At 37.6% G+C, this 23,107-nt stretch overlaps 1 protein-coding gene across 3 annotated transcripts in view; it reads right to left on the minus strand.

Moving 5' to 3' along the window:
• LOC117371878 (polypeptide N-acetylgalactosaminyltransferase 18-like) overlaps window positions 1–23,107 on the minus strand; it is a 123,377-nt gene that overhangs the window by 39,843 nt on the left and 60,427 nt on the right. For 2 of the 3 annotated variants that reach the window (XM_055222582.1, XM_055222581.1), the window contains exons 4-6: window positions 14,356–14,507; window positions 13,862–14,028; window positions 8,919–9,105 (exon numbers count right to left, since the gene is read on the minus strand). In XM_055222582.1, the coding sequence (XP_055078557.1) occupies window positions 8,919–9,105; window positions 13,862–14,028; window positions 14,356–14,507 (506 nt within the window). Of the gene's footprint in view, window positions 1–8,918; window positions 9,106–13,861; window positions 14,029–14,355; window positions 14,558–23,107 lie in introns of all 3 variants that reach the window. The other variant, XM_033967555.2, reaches the window with a different exon arrangement.

A 23,107-nucleotide genomic window follows, 5' to 3' on the forward strand; every position in this document is an offset into this window, starting at 1 on the left:
ATACTGCTATTTGAATGCCCACTGCTAATACGCTAAAGTGTTAGCCATGAAACGCCTCATGATCATCCACGTCTCTTTACCAGAGCCTGTGATAATGAAATCAAAGAGGAAACTTCAGGCGGAGAGTGTCCATCTTGCACGCTAATTGTTCATTAGCACTAGATGCCAACTTTGCTAACGCAGGGGATTCTGCACAAAACATAAAACAATGAAGGACATTAAATTGGAAACCCAATTAGTCAGAACTACACATGAAAGGATATAGTCAAGGTAAAGGGTGCAGTTTTAGTGCAGCGGGACGTCAGAGCCCCGTTAGACTCTGTTGATATCTCACACCAGCAGGAAACCACAATGCATTTACACACATTTGATTAGAATAAAAAACTATACTATCGATAAATCAATTTAGTTATATCTAAAAACAAAAAGTGCACCATATAACTTTTACTTGATAGTCCACTACATATTTATTTCCATGTTGTTGGTTGGGTGGTCTCACAGTATGGCATTAAACTTATCTTCATGGAGACCTCTATGAAGATAAGTTTAATAAGATATATGGTGAGCAGTAAGAAAGGAAGAATGCATTTAAAATCATTGGTAATATAGTTAAGTATAATGCCATACTGTGGAACATTCCAGGGAAAGCAACTTCACAGAGACAAGCAGGTGGCTTATCCCCCACCTTAAAATTGCATACAAGTAAAATACCCTAGTATATACTGGTAACAGAAAATAACATTTCTATAGAAGAGGTACAGAGCAAAGATTTATACAAAGAAGGATTTTTATTGCTGGAGTCAACAGTAGCCTATAATAATAAAAGATACTGTAACAAATGACGTTTAAAGTGAACCTATTATGCAAAATGGACTTTTCAGAGCCTTTAACCAGGCTATAGTTGTTTCCCTTCTCATTTACTCTTCTGATGTTGTATTTGAAGTGATTCATGTCTGTTTGATCAATCTTTAATCACTTATTTTGTACATGCCATATTACAGATCAATCCCCATTGTCACCTCCACTGACATACGCCCACTGCTCTGAACTCACTTCGTTCTCCAATTTTATTTTCTTAATTGTGTCGTGTAGTTATTTTTGCTGCACGTTAACATGATCTGCGGCTATCCATAGGAGGCGTCGACAGCTACACTGCTCTCATTGGGTTTTCTACCGCACAAATCAATGGACTTGCTTCTTTTTTTAAGTTATTTTAGATGATTGTTGCGATTTCCAATGTGCAAATTATTAACATTTATAACATAACTTGCACATTTAATAAAATATAACACAAAAACGTGTTCTTTAAAGGTATAGGTTCTGTAAACGTTTGCCCAGTTGAGAAGGTTTTATTTTGCACTGTTGATATCCTATAGCACAGTAGGTGAAGGAGATTAAGGCAGGCACATTCAAAAGGACTGTTGTTATTGCCCTGGATTGGAAATAGCCCACATGACAGATGATTGCAGTCTTATGGAGATAATTATGTAGATCAAGTGTTTTGTGCGTCTATGGTAATTACACAGCAATTTCACAATATCCACAAAAACATGTAACATAATGACTGGTGTACATAAGTGAGGGGGTTTCTGGGTACAATGTATTGAAAAGAGGTGTGCACGCTTATGTTCAACTAACAATTAAATCACCTTTATTGTGTGATCCATGCCAGTATGTGTCATTTATAAATAAAAATGGGTACTGTATCTTTCTGCCTGCACCGTTGTGTCGGGTAGAGATGTGTGTGCGCTGTGTGTCCTTAGAGAAGTGTGTTGAGGAAAACTGTAATAAATACTGTGGGAACCGCTTATCGTTCCAGCTAATTTACCTAAAACGCCTGATGAAAATTTAAATTGTAGCTGTTTTTGCACCTTTGGGTGTATAACAAAATGGCTGGGCTCTCTCTGTCTCAATTACTCCAATTATAAGTGGTAACAAGCTAACAAGAGTATTGACAGACTGAACATTTGCTGTGTCTTGACATGTTCTACAAAGTCAGTCAAACTAAACTTCTGGACTTGTTATAAAGTAAAAAGGTCAAGGTGGAATGCACATGAAAGGTCTATTAAATTTTGGGTCAAATTTAGTCTTAAGTCTGTTTTATTTGTGGGTTTGCTGCACAGACTTCTCTGGATTCTCCAAACATCGGTCGATTTGACTGAAATATGACAATAATAGCATTCTCTTTATGTTTCACATGCCCAGGAGCTTGATATAGTTCTCTTTTATCAGATACTTTATCAGAAAATTCTGAATAGAGAATAGTTCAAAAAGGAATTTTGACATGTTCAGTGTAAATTCACTATGAAACATTACGGTCATTAAGAACTTTGTGTTACTGTGAAAAAAAAAAAAAAACATGCTAAGTGTCAAGCAATGAGCACAAATGAAAGGCCTTATTAGTTAAGCCCTATCTGTAAAGAGGAGTTGCAGCAGAAGCTGGTTCACAAACTGTTGTGTCTGACAGGAAATTAACCAACATTTACCACTCATTTAATGTCAGTCACTTAGCTACACAAACACTCCATCACCCTGGGGTCCTCTAGTAAAACACTCAACAACAGCAGCACCAGTGGAGTGGTATTAATCATTATGACAGGAAGACACAAGAGTTTACGGTCACCGTTTTCTCAAGCTGGATCAGGACCATGTTATATTTAACACAGGCAAAACAAGAGGGCTATTCAGGCTCTAGTATAGGTCTCTCAGGAACAGTAGGAAGTAATCAGTTCCATTTACTTGTAGTATTTGGGTACTACAACAGATCTGTAGCACTATATCTTTATTTTTACCTAAGCAAAAGAAAAATTTAATTCTATCAACTGGAGAAAAGTCTCTATCTCAAAGCCACTAACCACTCCTTTGAAGATAGTGAGGAACAGATCTTAGCCAAAGAAAAGAAATAGTTTGAGAGGGGAGTTAAAGAGGCAATTTTTGCTAGGACAGACAATCCATCTTTGAACAGGAATAGGGGGCTTAAACATCATTTATCTCTTATTTATAACCCCATCCTCAGACCTGAATCTAAACAAGGAAAACAATAGTGACAGCCAGGATGCTAATAGCTGTGAAAGCACCCATTAGTGACCTGAACGATTACGCAAAACATGACTCAGGCACAGTTCACACTTAGTTCAATAGACCTAGCCTACAAACAGAAACTGTTTACAAACAGATGTATTGTAATAGAAAAACTGGACAAAATGTTTTTGGGGTTTTTTTTGTCCAGTTGATAGATTTGTATTTTTCTGTTACTATGGATCATACTTGGACAACTGAAGGATTACATAGACAAAAAGGTGTGCTAGTTTCTGTGTAGTTAGCTCCTTTCTTCAGACAGATATAAGGCAGTGTCCACCAGTAATCTGACCAAAACTGAAGTTACTGTGTTATGCTAATAATTATGCTGAAATTACATCGCCTTATGCACAGACGACAAGGAGAAAGATAAAACAGATGATGAGAAACGAAGTAAACTTTGGTCGGAGCCAGTGTTGGACCCCCTGGTAACATCTGAACTGTTGATTTGCAGCATTCATCAATAACTGGAGCCGACAGCTGGGCCTCAGTGGGAAAAACAACTGGGCCAATCACGGCACGGCTTGGCTCACAATGGCAACATCATGTTCCGTCACTGGAGCCAGGAAGAGACGACAAGCACTGAAGTGGAAACCTGCATGCAGACTAACAGCTGTAAACGCAGACTGCATGAGAAACAACTTTGGATTGGCATGTAATTATCATAACATTTTACAGTATAATCCACAACTCAAATAGCATACACAAAAACACAGCAAATAGGGCTATGGCCTGCTAGACTTTTTTCTGTGTATTTGAGCAAAATTTGTTTTGCCACAGTACTTATATATATATATTGTAAAAGCACATCTTAAGGTTGAAATGAGACTCTTATGTGCTGTTTGCTGTCTGCATCTACTTATAAAGTCTGAGACATGAGACATTAACATGCTAGTAAAAATGATTAATGTGATGGCAAAATTCCAATCTTGCCTCTGAAAGTTGTGAAACATGCTTATAAACCTATTGCTGTTAATAATTAGGATGCTAGGATGTAAGTGAGGAATAGCTTAGAACCTCTGCAAACTTTTTAAAATAGACTAGTTGTGTTTTACAGGTTTTGAAGAATGTGTCAGAATGTGTAAAGAACGTATCGGAAAAAAAAAAAAAAAATACTACTTGTGAGTCGGAGTGAAAACATGGCAACTAAAGTCTATATGGTGTGTTTGAAAGCAATCATTCAGTATCGTAAAATAGGAACATTTTAATTACCAGAGTGGCAGACTGGAGGCCATGAGAGCCGTGCCCTTTAGATATTTTCAATTTTACAGAAGAATGACTGAATAACGCACGGCTCCCAAGCAAAAAAACTCCTGATGGAAACATTATTTAGCACCAAACAAGATTCTCTGACATTATGTTGTGTGCAGGGGTAGCGCCAGGGGGGGGCTTGAGGGGGCTCTAGCCTCCCCTAGAATGGCCAATGCACCCACATAGGTCCCCCAAAGATTTTTACCCCACTTTCATAGCACATTCAATCTACTAAAACTGTTCAAATGGCAACTACATGTATAAATCACTGGTGGGGGTACGCTCCATTGTTCAAAAGCTCCAAATACATTTTTTTAAGTGAGCACCCACATTGAAGACCTTAGCAGCCCCTTAGCTCCTCCGATCAAAAATGTCTGGCGCCGTCCCTGGTCATGTGTGTGTTTGAAAACTTTGTTAATAATCTAGTAAAGCTCTGTCCACTGCCCTGTTGGCAAAGTGCACAGAACTAGCAACACTTTTTAATTTCGGCTAACTCCAATATATTGTTAAAACACATTGTGCAGCTTTGTCTTAGTTAAATTAAACACCACATCTGCAGTTACCTTTTAAAACAGAATTACTGTGAGGTGGTGAATGCACAAATTCACATTACAGCAGTTCAGAAGAAAAAAATAAAAATAAACACCCATTCTAGTTAATAGTTATCCAGTAGAAAAGTCAATCATGGACACAGTAAAAACTCTTGCTGAAAATGTAATGAATTAGTTTGTAAATCATTTTGGTTTTTGTATTTGATGAGAGTGCTGGATAAAACTTATCTGATCTATGCTCTTTCCCGCCCACTCACAATGGCATAGAGGCGCAGATGAAAATCCATAATGTGTCTAGCAAAAGAAACCGTGTTATAAATTGTTCGTATCTAAAGCAATCTTCAAAAACAATATAGTTGCGCCGCTAATGTTTCATCAGTTTTGCTTCAGAAATCACAATTACAATACAACCTACATGAGCGATTATTATTATACTGAGGATATGACCTATATCTTTATGACTCACGCATTTGATTAAAACAGATAGAGCAGTACCAGGACACAGTAAAATACTCTGACTGCCAATTTGATCATTTTCTAGTCTCAAGTCTGACACGTCTTTTACTCCATTTAAGGAAAAATCCAGGATAAGCAGAGAGAGAAGTGCTGGTAGATATCATTGGGATAACTCTGCTACTCATAAAGACATTCATTCAGGAAAATTACTGCATGAGGAACAAATGAGAGTCTAGCTGTTCAGAAATAGTTTGAAGTAAGTATCGTGCTGCTGGAACTCTTGTCTAGCACTGACTTAATCTGAGGGAATATCATACAGGCTGGATAGCTCTAGCGATGAACTCCTCTGATCTAAATTCGGTACACAGCGCTGCGTGTTGCTTTGTTGTCTGGACCGAGACCTTGTGTTGAGAGCTACAGATGAATTTGTAATATCTACTCAAGCCCACGTTGCATTATATTTGAATATGTTTGGGATAATAGCTCAAGTCTCTGATTTGGATTCAGGGCAGAGCAAGAGATGACAGATCCTGGCTTGACTCAGAAACCTATTATTTGACCACAAGTTCATGTTTTGATATGGATAATAATAATAATAAATAAAAGTAATGCTCTTATTTACACCTTATTATTGAAAGATTTGCTACACATTTAAACTTTCAGTATAAGGCACATAATATTATATGGGACGCAGCAAGTAACTTTTTGTACAACATATTAAAAGGCAAAAACAACATGTAAATATTAAAACATGTATAATAGTGGGTAAATAGGGCTATGTAGTTAATCGAATTTTAATCAATATTCAGTCTTGTCTAATCGTCAATGATCAGCTTTGGTCTTTTTAATCGAGCCAATTCTCTGTCAGTAAAAGTATGTGGTTTGGAGCAGAGTTCAGACTTTGGAGGAAGAAATTGGCTCAGTGCACAACGGTAGCTGGCTAGTTTCAATCAGAGGGACAGTCTGCGCGACCATTTCCAGCGTAATGTAATGTCTATGAGGTTTTTGCAGAGTCTTGCTAAAATCAATAAATCCTGTGAGATCAGGCAGTGGACAGGGAGCTTCAGATGTTCTTCTGTGTTTACAAAGGTACATTTGTGTGTCAGGGCTAATGCTAATGTTCATTTTGGAGCCTAATGCATATTTAAATAACATCTCTGACTGAAGTAATCTACACCTAAAAATAATTGGGTCATCCGTACAACATATCTAATTGTGTTACATTTAACTGTCTGATCTGTCAGGATTTATTGATTTTAGTGTGATTTGGCATAAACCTCATAGACACACCAAAATGGCTGTGCAGACTGTCCCTCTGACTGGAATGAGCAGTTTCTATTGTGTACAGAACCAATTTAACTATGTTTTATTTAAATGGCACTGACTCAAAATATGTATAGTTTATGCTTTATAGACATTTTACAAAACAAAATAAAATTGACAAAAAATTTCTGAACAATATGACAAAAATGTTCCAGCCCTAATTGAGAAGAGGAGCAACTATGTAACAAGTTTGTTTTCAAGATATCAAGATTAAATACTACTAGCATACTGTTCTATCTAAATATTTATTCAACCGTATTTGTTGTTCACCTGATAATTACTTTATTTCAGCATTAGTGCCAAGAATAAGATCAAGGTCTTAATGATGGCAGCCTGAATACCATTTTAAACAAGTATGTGATTTAATGAACACGTCATCAGGCTTCAATAACTAAGACAGACTGAACTTGTGCCCACGTTTCTCTTGGAAGAGTGACTTGACTAATGAAAATGTCAAGACTGCAACATCTCATAAATATATACAGCCCATCTTTACCAGTGTGTCGTATTTAAATAGAATATATACCACGGGGGGTGCAGATCCAGATAAAGCTACATATACGCAAGAGCCAATCCCCATGCAGTAAAATGAGATTTAATCAGCAGTCGCCACAGCAATTCATTCAGAGCCTAGTTCTCCTCAAAATGGATTCTCTTTTCCCTGGTCACTGCATTTATCCACTTACAGGGACACACAGGGAGGCAAGAGCCGGTCAGAAGCACAACATCCAAGCAACTTTTGGGTGCAGGAGGCTTTTCATGTGTATATACAAATTTATGAGGTAAAGTTTATGCTGAATTGTGAGTTTGTGTTCAAGCTGAAGAAACCTCCGTAACAACCTCACCTAATGATCAAGTAAACAAGAGTACTGAGAAAATGTGTGATTTCCAAGGGCTGAGTCAACTCAATAAAACCCTAGTCAGTGATTGAATTCAAGTACTGAAATAATATCGCATTTAACGAGGTTACACTCAGTGGTGAAAGAACTTCTCAATTTTGTTACTTAAGTAAAAGTACAGATACTAAAGGATAGATAAAAGTATCACATGAACAAATCTACATAAGTAAAAATATTCAAGTACCCATTAAAAAAAGAAAAAAAAAAGAAAAAAGTAAAAGTATTTCCGCAGATTTTGACATCTAATAAAGCTTCAAATGTATTGATTTTGATAAAGATTTGGGATTAACAAACGATTGAACTGGTAGTAAAAGCCAAATGTAAAATCTCTTATTGAAGGCGTTTTGCTGCTCATCCAAGCAGATTACTGGTGGACACTGCATTATATCTATCTGAAAGTAGGAGCAAACTACACTGAAATTAAAAACACCTATAGTTTTTTCAGGCACTGTGCCGGAGTCATACTTAGCATATCCATTCAGCTCCTAATAGGCACTTTCACATCTATTAGCATACTATCAGACCTGGAGGACTGAGGGATTACACAGACAATTGAGTAGGTAGTTTTTTTTCTAGCTGTTTTTCTTTGTATATTTTTATTTGCTCAAAGTACAAACGTGTTAAAAATAAACCCCTCAGCCTCTTCAGCAGGTCTCAGACACCTCACTGAAACAGCATATTTAAAGTGGCTTTAAAAATCAGAACAGCCATATGTCTGGCATTGTACAGGATATTATTTCTATCACTTCAGGATATTAAACAGTTTGTAAAGGAGCCTTCACCCTGACTACAAGAAGGTCCCAGGTTTGACACTTGTGTGGGATGAAGTATGTCACGCTGCATAACTGAAGCCTCCATCACCATGGTGACGCTCATAGAAGAATGGAAAGCAAAGTATTTCACGTTTGCTGAGAATCCCAAATCAAAATAAAAGTTAGTTCCAAATGGAATTCTCAAAGACCATGTTAAAGTAAGTCTTTCATCCCCCCAATAGGGACCAAATGATTTTGCATGAGTCACATTTATGCAACTTACAAAAAAAATCTTGGTTTAACAAAAATAAAAAGGAAAAAAATCCATCAAGCCAAGGGTGACCCAAACAAGACCTTGCTCTGAATGTGAGTCTCTCCGATGTTGAACTAATCTTATCTGTATTTTATGGAGTGCACTCTCTTTTGCTTTGTTGTTGGGGTTAAGACCTTGTGCTTGAGGGAAGTGATGAATTTCACAAAACCATCAAAAACCACATTATAATTTATGACACTATGTTTTGGGTATAAGCTCTGGGTTTTTAAACACAGCCAGTGAATGTTAACATAACTCCCTGCACCTTTTTCATGCGTGCTTTTTCACTACTCACCATCCAATGTTGAACTCCACATGTGCGTCGAACAGCGCCACCACCGGAGCAGTGGCGGCCCTCCAGCCGCTCACTCTGGAACGGATCAGACCCTCCTGCTTGTCATGACGGACCACTTTAACAAAGTCTGGTCCATGCTGGCTGTTGGTCTCATCCACAAAGCTCTGCAGGTGCTCCTTCAGCTCCACTGAAAACACACATTTTACTGTCAACATTAAACTTTAGCACTTTCTACTTTTACTGTTTTTACTTTAGCATATTTGCCAAATACCTATTTTAACTTTTTTATTCTAGAGTAGGTGCAAGTAAGGACTAGCACATACACCTGAACCTTCTCTTAGACAGACAGGGACCAGCAGAGTATTGTTAGATGTCACTGAGTTAACTGCTCTTTGTTCAGTAATTTGACTGAATGAAAAACACAAATGGGATGTTGAGTTGTTCAGAAATAGTACGTCTGTGTGTGTTGCTGCTATCAAAAACTTACCCGGAGTTTTGTTTTATTTCATTCACACATGTTATACTCAGAAAACCTGCATATTTAGACTGAGCCCTTCTTGAACAAAACAAAACAACTCCAGTTATGTTTTTGAGAACGTAACAACATTTTAACATGACTTAAAGCTTACAAGAATTAATTCTGTGTAATAAAAGAGAAAAAAAGGAAATCACATAAAAAAAAGTCTATTCAAATTAGGAATGTTACACAGTAAATCATAAGTCATGTCTATCTCAATGAAGACAAACAGGTGATACCTCCAAAGCCAAGTTACAGGTCAGATCTGTGGAGAAGCAACCCGGCTCACAGTAAGAATGCACGTTTTCAAAGAATAGTTGCGTGCAATAAAATATTAAAAATAAAATAACACAAATTTCTACGCATTGTAGTTACATAGTGCACCTTTAAGTAACGTGAGAAACAGATTGTGTATTATTATTCTACGACTAACTAGTCACTATGCTATTGTGTTTAGTCCTGATGATACGTCATATAAGAAATAACATTTTCATTTGTCACCTCTTGCCTCTCCGCAGTTTCATTTAGTAACTGTGTGTTCATGATGGCGTCAATATTAACCTTATGCCTCTACAATAATCCTATAAAACCCCATACAGACCTGGGGAGAGACTATAATTACAGGAGCATGAGGTGCAGTTGAATGGGTAAACATGCTGACTGGGTGTAATCCAGGCCTTGTGCAGAGAAATCCTGATGGAGCAGTAGAGCAAGAAACGCTGAGCTCATATACACCGGATTACAAATAAATAATATCCGCCATGAAGACTATTTACTGTTATCAAACTTAGCCTAATTAAGGACCAAATAGAGGGCAGGCCAGAAGCAGGCTCTGGGTAGATTGAATTATTAACCGTCAAACCCTGCACCACATGTAAAGCCAACTTTATTACAAAATGCTTTAAAAAGAATAATTTGTTACTGTGACTCGTGAGGTGATTGGATAAATGTTTTAAATAACAGTGACTCATATGACTTATATTACACTGAATGTTTTATTTATGCTATATTGTCTCAATCTAAAATAAATTTGAATATGGGTGGTGGTTAAAGAAGCACTATGGGACTTCTGGTGACTTCTGGTGGACAGTCTACTATCTTTTTGTTTCAACGGGAGAAGTTTTGCTCAGTCTGGTTCAACAATATGCCATTAAACTTAAATATCTTGCATTCTACTTTTTTGTGAAATGATTCAAAGCAAAAATGTCATCCTTTTCGCCTTCACAATGAGTCCATTTTTCCTCTTAATGACTCACTGTGTCTGCCTCTTGTTTCACAGTCGCTTCCCTCGGGGGATGTAGGGGGCTGTAAATGTCCGTAGATGGACATTTGCAGGACTGTATTGTAATGCTGCCTTCAGGCCAAAACTGCTCTTCCTCATCTCAGGCCATGATTAGCATCAGACTCATCAGCCGCTGTTTGTTGTTGGTAGAAGTATGTCCAGGGTCATATTTGAGTGTACAAAGTGTATAAATATTGTATAAAAGTGCCAATCTCCTACCGGTACATTAAAATCAGTATCACAGTGAAATAAAATATAATACATCTGTTTTTTGTTTTTTATCAACTAAACTTATAACTGTGTCCAGAAATTAAATAAATATGGCAAGCTAACACCTACCACAGTCATAGTTTAATCAAATATACCAAAAATAAATATATCAAAATATCAGTTCTGGCAGACTTCTACAACATTCTAGAGCTAAATGGACAAAATGTATCTAAAAATGATAATGGGATTAAAGCTTTGTGTAAGATCCAGTGTCCTAAACTAAGATGGTTGGGCTTTATAGTTACTCTCATTCATCATAGCTCCTTTATGTGAAGTCAATGGGGGATATTAATGACTATAGAGAATGCAAGTCATTTAGGTCAAACTGCTGTGTTTTTCAGTGCAGCACAAGAAAATATTCAGCTTCAGTAGATGGAGCATTCACCCCTCAACCAAGTATAAGTATAAGGTTTTTTTTGTTTAAAGACTACAACTGTTTGATATGTATTAAACTTAAAATAATAATAGAAGATAAGAGGACTACTATTGTTATGACTTATAAGGAGAATATGGCCCAAAGGGGCATTAAGGCTTTTTTTCAAGTCCCCAGCTACACTCATCTGAGCAAACTGCAAGCCAGTTCAAATGATCTTAAGCTTGTGTTTTACTGTTAATGGTTGTTATATAATTACCGGAAGGTAATTAACAATCTGCTAAAACATTTTTGTGCTCTTGGTGTCATGGGTCAACAACATTAATATAAACAAACCTCCACACACTCTGTGGGCACTGATGCAGAGCGCAGAGAGAAACGAGCGCTCATAAACGCCTCCTCCACAAATCAGCAGTTCATTACAGTGACCTGTAGGAGCGCCCTGAGCTGTGTGCCTGCCCCTCCATCACCACCTCTGTAAACCTCTTGTATTTGCCATCACAGCCGTGAGAGGAGTTTTGTTCTACTTCAAAGGCATTTTAACTACAGTATTAATTTGAACCTCATTACAGGAGCGGATCATGCAGCGTCAAATTACTATTTGATTTGTGGCTTATTACAAACAACTCCCTCCAATAATGTACAAACATAAAAACATGTCCTCAACAAGCTCCGGCTCTCCCTACCAGCCTGTGGAAACAAGTCATTTATGTTCACATCATTGTCAATGTACCAATTCATCTTTCATATGATTCAAACCTGTTTTTTGTTTGTGTAGAAATAAACTCATTTGCCAAGAGAATTGTCAGCTGCTTTTTCACCTTTTCACACATTACATTGGTATAATGGCATTATACTGAGGTATTCATTTGTACCATGAATTTGCATAAGAGATTTTCGAAGTAACACAATGTCCTTTGATATACAGTTACAGTGAGACATGTTTTGATACACTAAACTACAAATATAAACGCCACAGTCTTCATCATAATTAGAATTAACATTGAAAACTAAATTCTTTGTTTCAAACTATGGGTTTCAGTCAAATTCACTTAATGAAGTGATCAATTGCGTAGATGCGTTATGTTAAACTTTAACATTTTATTTTTGTTGCTCTGTATCATTACATTTCTATAGATTGTACACTGTGGAAAATGCTACTTCAGGGTCAGATTTTGAACACAGCCAGTCACTGTTCTGTACTGCTTATACGGCACATTACACATTATGTACTGTATGTGGATGCCCTTGTGTCTGTAAAGCAAATGTCTGATCAGATATAAACAAAAGAGCTGTGAGACATGGAGAGGCAGTGTACACAGAGTGGACGCGACGCGACTATCACCATGATTCAGCTTTCACTGTCCATTCTCTCATGCATGTGATCTTATGAGGCCAAATGCACGGACATAGTGCTTTATATAGTATCCTGGAAATAGTCTTTGCCTTGTATTATGGTTGATTTATCAGAGTGAAATTTCTGGTGATGCTTTGTTTGATACAGGGCCTATTTTTATACACTAAGAGTGTTCATATTTATAAGATTCGATTTGACAGAATGCACGCTGTGTGCTGTATGACAAGAAGCACCACATGCACTCTAAACACACACCTGCAGACAACAGGAGTTATGTTATATTAGGCTAATTTGTGATCTGTTGTTGTAATTATCTACCATTAATAATGCAATATGTTGATGCAGGTGAGTTTTTATGAGTTTTTAACGTATTTTTATAGCGAAAAAGCAGTGCGCATTCGGGTTTTCATAACACCTTTGGGAAGAGGCTTTTTTAGCATTATGGTATATACTGTTGAACAATATAGGGGAAACGGTGTGAACAGTGTGCTACTGTGAGCTTTCACAACTGAAAATATTAAATGTATTCATGTCAAGTTCACGGAGTATATTGTAAGAGTATATATACAAGAGTATATTGTATTGTATAGTGTTCATTGCAGTTGGATCCAAATGTCTTGCAGGGAAGTTGTACAGTTAAAATGTTTGAAGGCAAAATACAAATTTAATTACTTGGATTTGTGAGACGGAAAATAACCATAAAAATATTTTGGTAATACATGAGAATACACTCAGGGCCACTTTAAAGTTTAGCCTCGCTTTTTCTTAAAACAGTAGTTGCATTAACACAGTGGGGGGTCGCCTTATTTTCGTGATTCACCAGAATTCTTTTGTAATTCAAATTCCTTCGTTTTACGTACATGCAGTTTTATTCTTTGAGTTCCGTTTTAGAAATAACATTAACCAAGACCAATTCTTTGTCCCATTTTCATCCTCGATAGATCATGGTATAGTGGATATAAGTTCCTGTTCTATTTGTATTTGAAATGGTCACTTTAATGCAGTTGTAGTACTTCAAAAGTTAGCTACTGTCTGGACTGGAAGGTTGTTAAAATGTTACTGTCATAAAAGTAAAGTATGGGATGTTTTACCTTAACTTTAGCCAAACTTGAATCTAGTGCTGCTAAATGACGTCGGCTCTTACCGCTGTTGCTATGGTCGTCCACCAGTACGATCTCTTTGAGCAGGTGGCGGGGCGTCCTCTGGATCGCTGTGTGCACAGAGCGCAGCAGCACTGACAGGGCCTCGTTCACAAAGATGAAGATGATGCTGATCTGAGGAAGATCTGACGAGTACGACATATTTCTGCATCTGAGGGAGGAGCAGAAAATTACACATTAGGCAGGAGCTGAGATGATAAGAGTTTATATGTATACTGGTCACAACATTTATGCTATTCTGAAACATCATACACATAATACATGTAACTTTTCCTGTTGGGAGTCGACCACCCATTTGTGTCCATGGAGATGTTATTGCTTTAACTGTAACGTTCCACAGTACGGCATTTAATCCATTTTGCATTTATTCAACTTAGCCCAATGGCTGCTTGTCCCCATAAAGATGGAGAGTTTAATGCCATACTGTGGATAACAAATGGATGAATAAACATTAGGCTACATTTGTACAGTCAGTTACCCATCTGGTCGCAGGTCTGGGATTGGCCGTGTGAGGGAGATGCGGTCGCTAAGGTAGCTGTTGTAGCCATAGTAACGGAACTTCTTCAGAGCCACTCTTCGACTTTCAGGGCCCAGGTCTCGACCCCAGTGAGCGAAGAGTGAGGAGGCAGACTCAGAGGCGGAGTCGATGGCAGCGTCTTCTCCATCCTTCTGTGGGACATCTGTGAAGGAAAGAAAACAAAGGAACATTATGACTTAGATTAGCTATAATATAACAACAACAACAACAGCAGCAGAGTAAGGGAGAATTCTTCATTATAGCACTAATACCATACCATAAAAGTGACCATTTTAAAGCATTTCCAAAATTGATCTGGTATAACAATAAGGTGAATGTTCATGTGATAATGAACATTTTTTTGTTTTCAATTGAGCCATTATTGTCAACAGAAAAAAGTTCCATAGTGAAGCTTAAATAAGACATATTGCTTTTTTTCAGGAATATTGATCTAAAACAGCTTAAGAGAAACATATTCATTGGCTATCTGTTAAAAACTGCAAAACCTCAAAAGCCCTGCCTCTTTTCATTGTAGCAAGCAGCATAATTTCATGTATGTGCTTTTATTGTTGAAAGAAGCCGACATGTATGACCCAGAGTTAGAAATTTTCTGATATTTTGGGAATAATAATGATAATAATAATAAGTAAGTACAGAGATATAGGTGGAGATAGGGGGTTGTTGAAAACAGAAATTTTCAGAGCGTTCAAGCCTTGAATGCAGGACAATACAGGGTTATTCAAAGTCCACTGGAATACAACTGTGAGTAAACTAATGACTAATGACAGTTTCAAAAAAGTCAATAAATGGTTGCCACTTTCTATAAAATTTGTTTACAATACCCTTCTTGGAATATCTTATCTTCTCTACTTTCAAAAAAAGACATAACCTTATTAATCCATTGAGTGCTGGATGGGGAACTTTTTGATTTCCAATGTAAAAGGAGATGGCATCTTGCAACAAGAGAAGTAAACGCCAAAACCTGTAGCTGTAATGTTGAATACCGAGGGAAGTCTTCTGGAAGACCAAAGATGGAAACATACAGAGAAACATCAATTGTTCTTGACAGCACTCTGGACATGGCATCAAAATAAACCCGCCAAAAGGTTATAAGGGCTGGGCAAGAAAAAAATATATGCATGAGGTTACAAGGTGATCCGCCACACCTGTCACAAATATTTCCTTTTTCATTTATTTATTTAGTAGGACAATGTACAATTACATTAAGCGCAATGGCAGCGATGCTTGTACCAGATTCTAGCTTTACAGCTAATTTCCATCTGTAGTCCTCAGGGGGAGGGGTCAACATTAAAATGTACGTATACACGCACACACACACACCCACGCACATACCCCCCCCCCCCCCCCCCACAAACACACACACACACAATACGATTTAAAATGCAAACCTGAACAGCATTAAAAATAATATATCAACTACAGAGGGAAAAATCTGTGCAAATAAGAGTCAATTTTGTGTAATATAGAACATTTAGTAGCTCATAAAGGTTGATTTGCATTATTATGGACATAAAATGTTAAAACATTAAGCTATTTTAAGGGATCTGGATGATTTTGAAATGAAGAGAAGACTAATTATAGCTTTTGTTTTCTGTCTCGTAGTAAAATAAAATGCGAAATGGCTCTTTTCATGTCTATTTTGGCTTAGACTGCTGCATGGTTATCCAGACAAGGTTTGCTGGGGGCTGCAACAAACATGTCACAAACTGTTGAAACACTGTGCCCAAAATGTGATGCAAAATAACAGGGGTTTTCATTGTCATTTCAAATAAAGCCTTTTGGCAGCTTTTTGTGCAGAGGTGGACTCAAAAACACAACCCTTGGGCATGCTACGAGATGTAAGGCTGACTCTTGTGTTTGTGAACAGTTCGATGTGACACAACATGACGGTGGCCTGTTTGGACCAAATGTCACAAAGCTCATAGTATTTGTGTGGATGTGAAGGGAATTATAACAGGAGAGAAAAGATGTTGTCTGGCCTTGCTGTCAACTGGCTATTACAGTGCACACAGGGAAGTTTGAGCAGCCTAACCCTATAGTGCACTACTGTCGCCTTCGGACAAATAAAATATAAATGATTTTTGTGAGGCAGGTAGATTTTTTTCTACATGTATCAAGAAATAATCAAAAAGACAACACAAATCAACATAAAAAGGTAGTAATAGTGTTAATTTACCTTCAATATACTGTTTTGTAACTTTAATTTAATGAAGAAAAATTTGCCTCCATGCATGATATTGGTTTGTGAAGAATGTTCCACAGTGTAGCATTAATCTTATAAACCTATAGGTGTTTTATTGCTCAAAAATATATATATAAAAAAAGAACATGCATTCTTGTTTTGTGCGTGGACACCTCTCTAGTTCTGACCTGTTATTTGGACTAGTGCTACCACCGGCTTTGTCTCCATGGAGATGAATTAGATTAATGCCATACTGTGGAACATTCTAGACAAAGGAATAACATCTCCAGGCGGAATAGCAAGTTTCAGACCCACCACTTGAAAAGTTACTAAATATCTAAGTATTTTTTTGAGCAGTTCTTTCCAGTGTCAAAGTGGTTCACATGGATCCAGCAACTATAATGTTTTATATAGAAGTGACAAAAGCTGCAACAAAGAAAGAAAAAAAAGAAATACAACAGGCCCCATGTCAGAAAACCAGTATAATGAAGACCGAAAGGAAATGGTGCAAGAAGCTGCAGTGTCACCATTAAAACTGCCTTTGAGATCTGAACACTGACTGAGATTTCGCTGCCTGGAGTCTTGGGCATTCTAGGAAAATAGCTGAGGTTAGAAACACTTAAAAAGCCCTCAGACTAACAGCTAACAAAACCCATAGTCTCCCGTGTCTTAACTAAAGTCAGTTATCATGTCCCGAAAACCAAAATATATTCCTTTCCTTGACTAGAGGAAGGAGGTAAGGTGCCAAAGCAACTGCCAAGCGCATCTTTAATTAATAATCATTAGGTATATTTTGTAAAGCAGTATTGAGTTATTGAGTACATGGCCTGTTGTCCCCGCTAAAATAAATAAATAAATATGTTTTGACCTCCAGCAGTTCTGCGTACATAGATTAATGTGAGCGTTCCTGTCGACAGCTGATATACCCTCAAACAAGTTCTCACACAAGTTCAGATGCCTCATTATCCACTATTCATCATATCTATATTTTGTAAGCCTGAGGAGCTCTAAAACTTTTGCAATAGAGTAGACGGTAAATGATGAACACTGAGGCTGCGTTTGTATAAATAGCTGTAGTATTCGGATCATTACTGCTGCTTTAAAGAGCGTCACTTGAAGTCGTATAAGAAGAATCCCGTTCTTATGTGCTGCATTTGGTTCTGTCTTACTGAGCTTTAGAAAACACCAGGGCCATTGTTTAAATGTATTTTTTATTGTATATTTTCTTAGGTAATAAGTGTTTAATGTATACTTGTGGGTAAATGCCATATCCATTTCATTTTGAAGAACAAACAAATACAAAAAATATGAATGTGAATGTCAAATGCAAAATGAATAAATATTAATGTGAAAGGAAACCAAATACAGTTTATGCATCTGACCTTTGACCTCACACCGGGCTATTCACAAACAGGCAAAAACATGTGCACACCCTCAAGGAAGAAATAAGTAACTGATTAATAATAATAATAATAATACTTTCTGAAGCATCTCTTAAAAGGGTTCAGCTTCCTGTTTATTAGTAATATCTTGAGTAGTATTCAAAAGTTATAATATTTAGTTTAGAATTGTTATGGAAATGGTGGCAGATTTTCATCACTCTGAAACCCAGGGATAGTGAAGAAAAAGACTCAAGAAAGTTTGTTTTGTAGAAACTTGAGACAATGATGCAAATCCAAGTGAAAAAGCTGAGAAGAGATGCTAACTAACTACAGTTTTGAAAAGTGCACAGAAAGTGGGCAGAGGAGCAGATGGAGACAGGGGAGCACACATGAGCAGGAGGTGTGCGGGCTGTGACAGAAGGTACTGTCCCAGAGCAGATGTGGGCGTCCCGATACACAATCTGTTTTTGGGCCCGACACTGGGGGACGGCCAAGCCACACAGATCCGCCACATTCTGTCACCCCAACCCCAGTCCAGCACTGATGGAAGAGATTACACTAACGGCATGTTTAACTTGAATATAGACAGAGCTGACTGGGAAACAAACAGAGCCAATATGGTCCACTTTCAACTTCTAAGATTATTTTGCTTCTGGGTCAACGTCAAGTACGGTACATCTTGAACTTAAGTTTCATTCTGATTCCTATTCTGTATTTAAATCTTTCGCGAATATTGCAGGTGAAATGTTTATGTCTGACTTATGGACCTACAAAGACTTCAGGCTGTGTTGTGTTTTAAAATGGCACCCCGGTTGACAGCAAATCTCATGCAATGTTTTTCTACTTTCATAGCTTATCAGTGTTTTTTCATGCAGAGCACAAACTTCAAGTAGAAAGCTGTACTTTTAACGGAAACAAAACAGTTGTTCATTTAAACACAGACTTCAGTGAATAAAACTGCACACTTTATTTAAATACTTTATCTACGTGGTTAGATCAGTAATTTGCAAAGAGCAGGGAGTCTCTTAAACAAATCTAATGAGCAGGCCAAATGCATTAGTAAATCAGGCCTTTGGAGACCGCATTATCAAGTCATCACTAAGACAAAGGGCATTTAAATCAGAGCTGCTTTTTAGTAGAAAGAAATATAGAGAATGAGAGAATCGGTTCTGCAAGTGAAGATATTTAAGGTTTACATAAATATTGTTTATTACAATTAAGAAATGTAAAATTGTGTACTGTTATTTGATTGTTGTACCTGAAAAAGTATAAGACGTCTTCTTTAAAGGTCCTATATTATGACTAAATTTGACTCTTGTGAGCTTTAAGCCAAATTATGAGTTGCCTCATCAAAAACATATGCAGAGTTGTGTTTTGTTTCATTCACACATGTTTGAGTAACACTTTATTATCAGTCTGTCTACATCTCCAAAGCTCAAAATGCTTGTCAAAATGATGTCATGAAGCAGTAGTTTTCAAGTTAACAGCTACATTTTGCCTTTAGTTCAGTAGAGATTGGCAATTCCAGCACTGAAATCATCAAAATGAGGTGTATGGAGTTTAAAAACACAGTGGAGCACTTCCTCTATTACCACATAACAGAGTGTTTTCTATTTAAGGAGGAGAACTCAGCCTAAATATGCAGGGTTTGTGTGTTAAACATGTGTGAATGAAACAAAACACAACTCCAGGTCTGTTTGTGATGAGGAAACAACATTATAACATCCAGTAGATCAGAAAATCGTGCAATAGGGGTCCTTTAATCTATGTTTGTGTATTATGTATGGATCTAGGGTACATTTTTAACCACAGCTATAATGAAAACTTTAGACTCCTCGATGTAGATATAGGCATTACGTGAAACAAATATCTAATAAAAAGTCCAACAAAGCAAAATGTGTGTGGCCCTAACTGGAAGACTCCTAGCTTCTACTACTACTAAATGCTAACGAAAAGTTTCTGCACCCCTGCCAATTTGCCGGCGTCCTCTTGTGCATGTGTTAGGTGAGTCTTGCTGCTCTGATCCTGGGATGGAGCTGCCACCTGCCTGACACACACTTCACTTGTGATTTCCTCCCTGTGTTTAAAGGGGGGGGCTGTGGGTATGATGTGAAACCAGACCTCCCTCTGCCGCTGTCTGTCTGTCAAAATGTGGAAGGGTAAAAGACCACGCTGCCAGCTCCTCCACTGACAGGTGACGAGCTCAGGAGGGGCTGTATTAGACGTGAGTGCGAGCAATGGAGAGGAAGACAAATCATCACAAACTGTGTACAACGCGATGCAGATGTTGGTACGACAGCCGCAAAGATCAACTTACAAATGTTTACTACTGGAAATAAAATCAGAGAATGTATGAATACATGTATACATTGTGAGAAAGTGTGGGTTGGTGGGTATTTATCACATTGTGGGGATTAAAATCTGTATATGGAGAGAGAAGAGATTGGGTCCAATACCTCCATCTGACATGCTGCAGTTTGTAAAAAGCAGACTGCGCTTTCTGGTGATTTCATAAAACAGCGGTTACACTAACAGATGGTGTCATGTAGGCCTACAAAATGCCATGGTAACAAGCAAACAAAGCAGTCAACGAAAAGAACAGCTACCGAGCGTCTCGTGTCTCCATTCCCATACAGCAGGAAACCAACCCCCCTTGAAATTACCAGCACTTCACCTTTGCCCACATGACCCCGATTTTTAAGCTTTGCCATAGCAACCAGTCACCCAAAATCATGGCTCCGACACTTACCTTATGGAGACAAGAATCAGGTCACTATGAGGTACTATATATATTAACCTTAAGTCATGTCGTTGATCAAACATTGAAAGATAAAGGTTAGGGTTTAATTAATCCACAGGAAATGTAGTGTACCCAAAAAGTGTAGAAGCAACCAAGCTCCCGTGCGTGTGTGTGTTTTTCCAGTTTAATTTAACTCTGACATTAATTTCCAAATCATCGCTGTTTGAAGTGAAAATGCAATATTTTTCCTCTGCCGCTGACAATTAAATTTAGTAAAAGCTTAAAAATGGTCTATTTACAGCATCAATAGGAATTTAATGTAGTCTTGTTTCTGCTGTTTTCTTACTTTTACTTTATTTGGTGTCTTTATATGAATGAATTTTGTCACTTATTTTTGAAGAATACTATCTGAGAGCGTCATAAATTTCTGGATGTATCTGTGATTTATCAAATTGTTATCTCCCATATGGCTCACCCTTATCAGTGTGACACAACAATATCCACCCCAACTGTATTCCCATTTGAATAAACCTTTATTTGATATATTATTGCTTATTATAGTTATGCTATTACCCAAATGTGTTGATTTGTCACTGCAGAGGAAAGATTTCGTTTTGAGGTACTCTGTCTCCTGTGCTTCCAACTCCTTTCACCTCATTGCAACTTTGTCCTCAATTCGGTTTTCTTTGAGAGAATTTCTCTTTTGCAACACAAACACCTCCAAAGAGATCCTTTCAGAGGGGGAACGCTGGAGCAGAAACACTGAGCTTTGAGTTTGCCAATCAACCATCAATTTATCAGTGAAGTAGAACATAGATAGGACGTGTATTTCTGGAGCTCAGCAGGCATTTTTGCTCTTATTTCTTCTTCCAATATTGATTTATGTGTGGGATGTACTAACCCACAAACAAGTTAAACTGATCAAGCCGCTAAATGCAATGCAAGCGTGGTGGGTATACAGCATTGTGTTCATGTGTAAAACACTCAATTAGCCCCTGGAGTCTCATCTTGTGCACTTTCAAGTCATCAAGCTTTCACAACCGAAGCGCTCTGCAGCTGTACAGAGCCATTTCCCAGCAGGCTTTGCACTGGCGGCGCAAACACACATGCCCGAGACTGTAGAGAATTTGTTGTTTTTTTGTGAGTAGAATCTTATTTGCCACACAACATTATCTCCCTCCGAAAGGCGCTTTGAGTTCCAATATTTAAAGAGGCAAAAGGGAGAAGACTTCATTAGGCTTTTGTAGCGGCGATAGCTCCCTCTAAGACTCACCGCCTTACTTCACAGTGTGCAGTCACCAAATAGTGCCGGTTCTATTGTTTGCTTTTTGCAGGGTACATTTTTATGAGGCCACACTCCAACTGTTACAACAATGTTGTGTGTATGTGTGAATGCGTGTGTGTGTGTGTGTGTGTGTGTGTGTGTGAGAGAGAGAGCGCCATCTGCACATCCTCCAGACAGAATGAACTAAAGGGTTTTATAGTGTCACTGTTTGAAGTCTACGGCAGAGTTTATGGGTTCATATAGATGTTTCAAACAGAAATAAAAAGTCAAAGTTGTGTCTCTGCACGTAACACAAATTTGATCCAATCTGAAAAAAAGAGAAAAATGTATTTTAAATTGATATTCCTGCAATGATCTTAATGGCTTCCACTCGCAAGGTCAGCAGTATTTTCATTTCATAATAGTTTTTTGCCAACTAATGTCACGTAGAGCACTCAGCATAGATATTGCATGAATGTCGGGGATGTCGGTTCTATCCAAAAGCTTTTCCCTGGCTTTACATGGACTTTTAACAAACAGAAATGGTTATTAATGTAAGAACTGACAGCGCAATATCACCTAAAACTGATTTAATATTGATAACTCAGGCAGTTATCGCATGTTTTCTTTAGAGTTTTTTTTTTTTTTTTTACATTAAAGACTAGAACCAATATGGAGGCAGGTGGCAAAACAAACTATTCATTTTCTGATTTAATAATAATGCAATAACTCAATGTCTTTTGGATGACAGCAGTATATGAGGATTTGGGGACATAAAAAACATACTGTAGCTCTCCTCCCAACTGTTGTAAAAGTTGCAAAGTTTCCTAGTTGAGATGAGAACACGAACAAAGTGTAATATATTGTGTTCTGCCTTTAGGATTAGTTTCTTGTGTGAATCATCATCTGTCTCTATTTTACTGGGGGAATCCACAAGTGAATAGCTTTAAGTCTAGCAACTATTGAAGCAACATATTCTTCTTTTTCAAGTTTCAAAAATATTACCCAAAACAGTGGCCTCTGAAGTCTGTGTTTCACTTGTAGTATCTTGGTATAAACTCAGACTGGAAAGCTTTTTTTCCTTTTTATTGTTTCTAGTAAATCTGTTTCAGTGTTAAAAGTAT

Source organism: Periophthalmus magnuspinnatus, chromosome 6, assembly GCF_009829125.3.
Source record: "Periophthalmus magnuspinnatus isolate fPerMag1 chromosome 6, fPerMag1.2.pri, whole genome shotgun sequence".
NCBI lineage: Eukaryota > Metazoa > Chordata > Actinopteri > Gobiiformes > Gobiidae > Periophthalmus > Periophthalmus magnuspinnatus.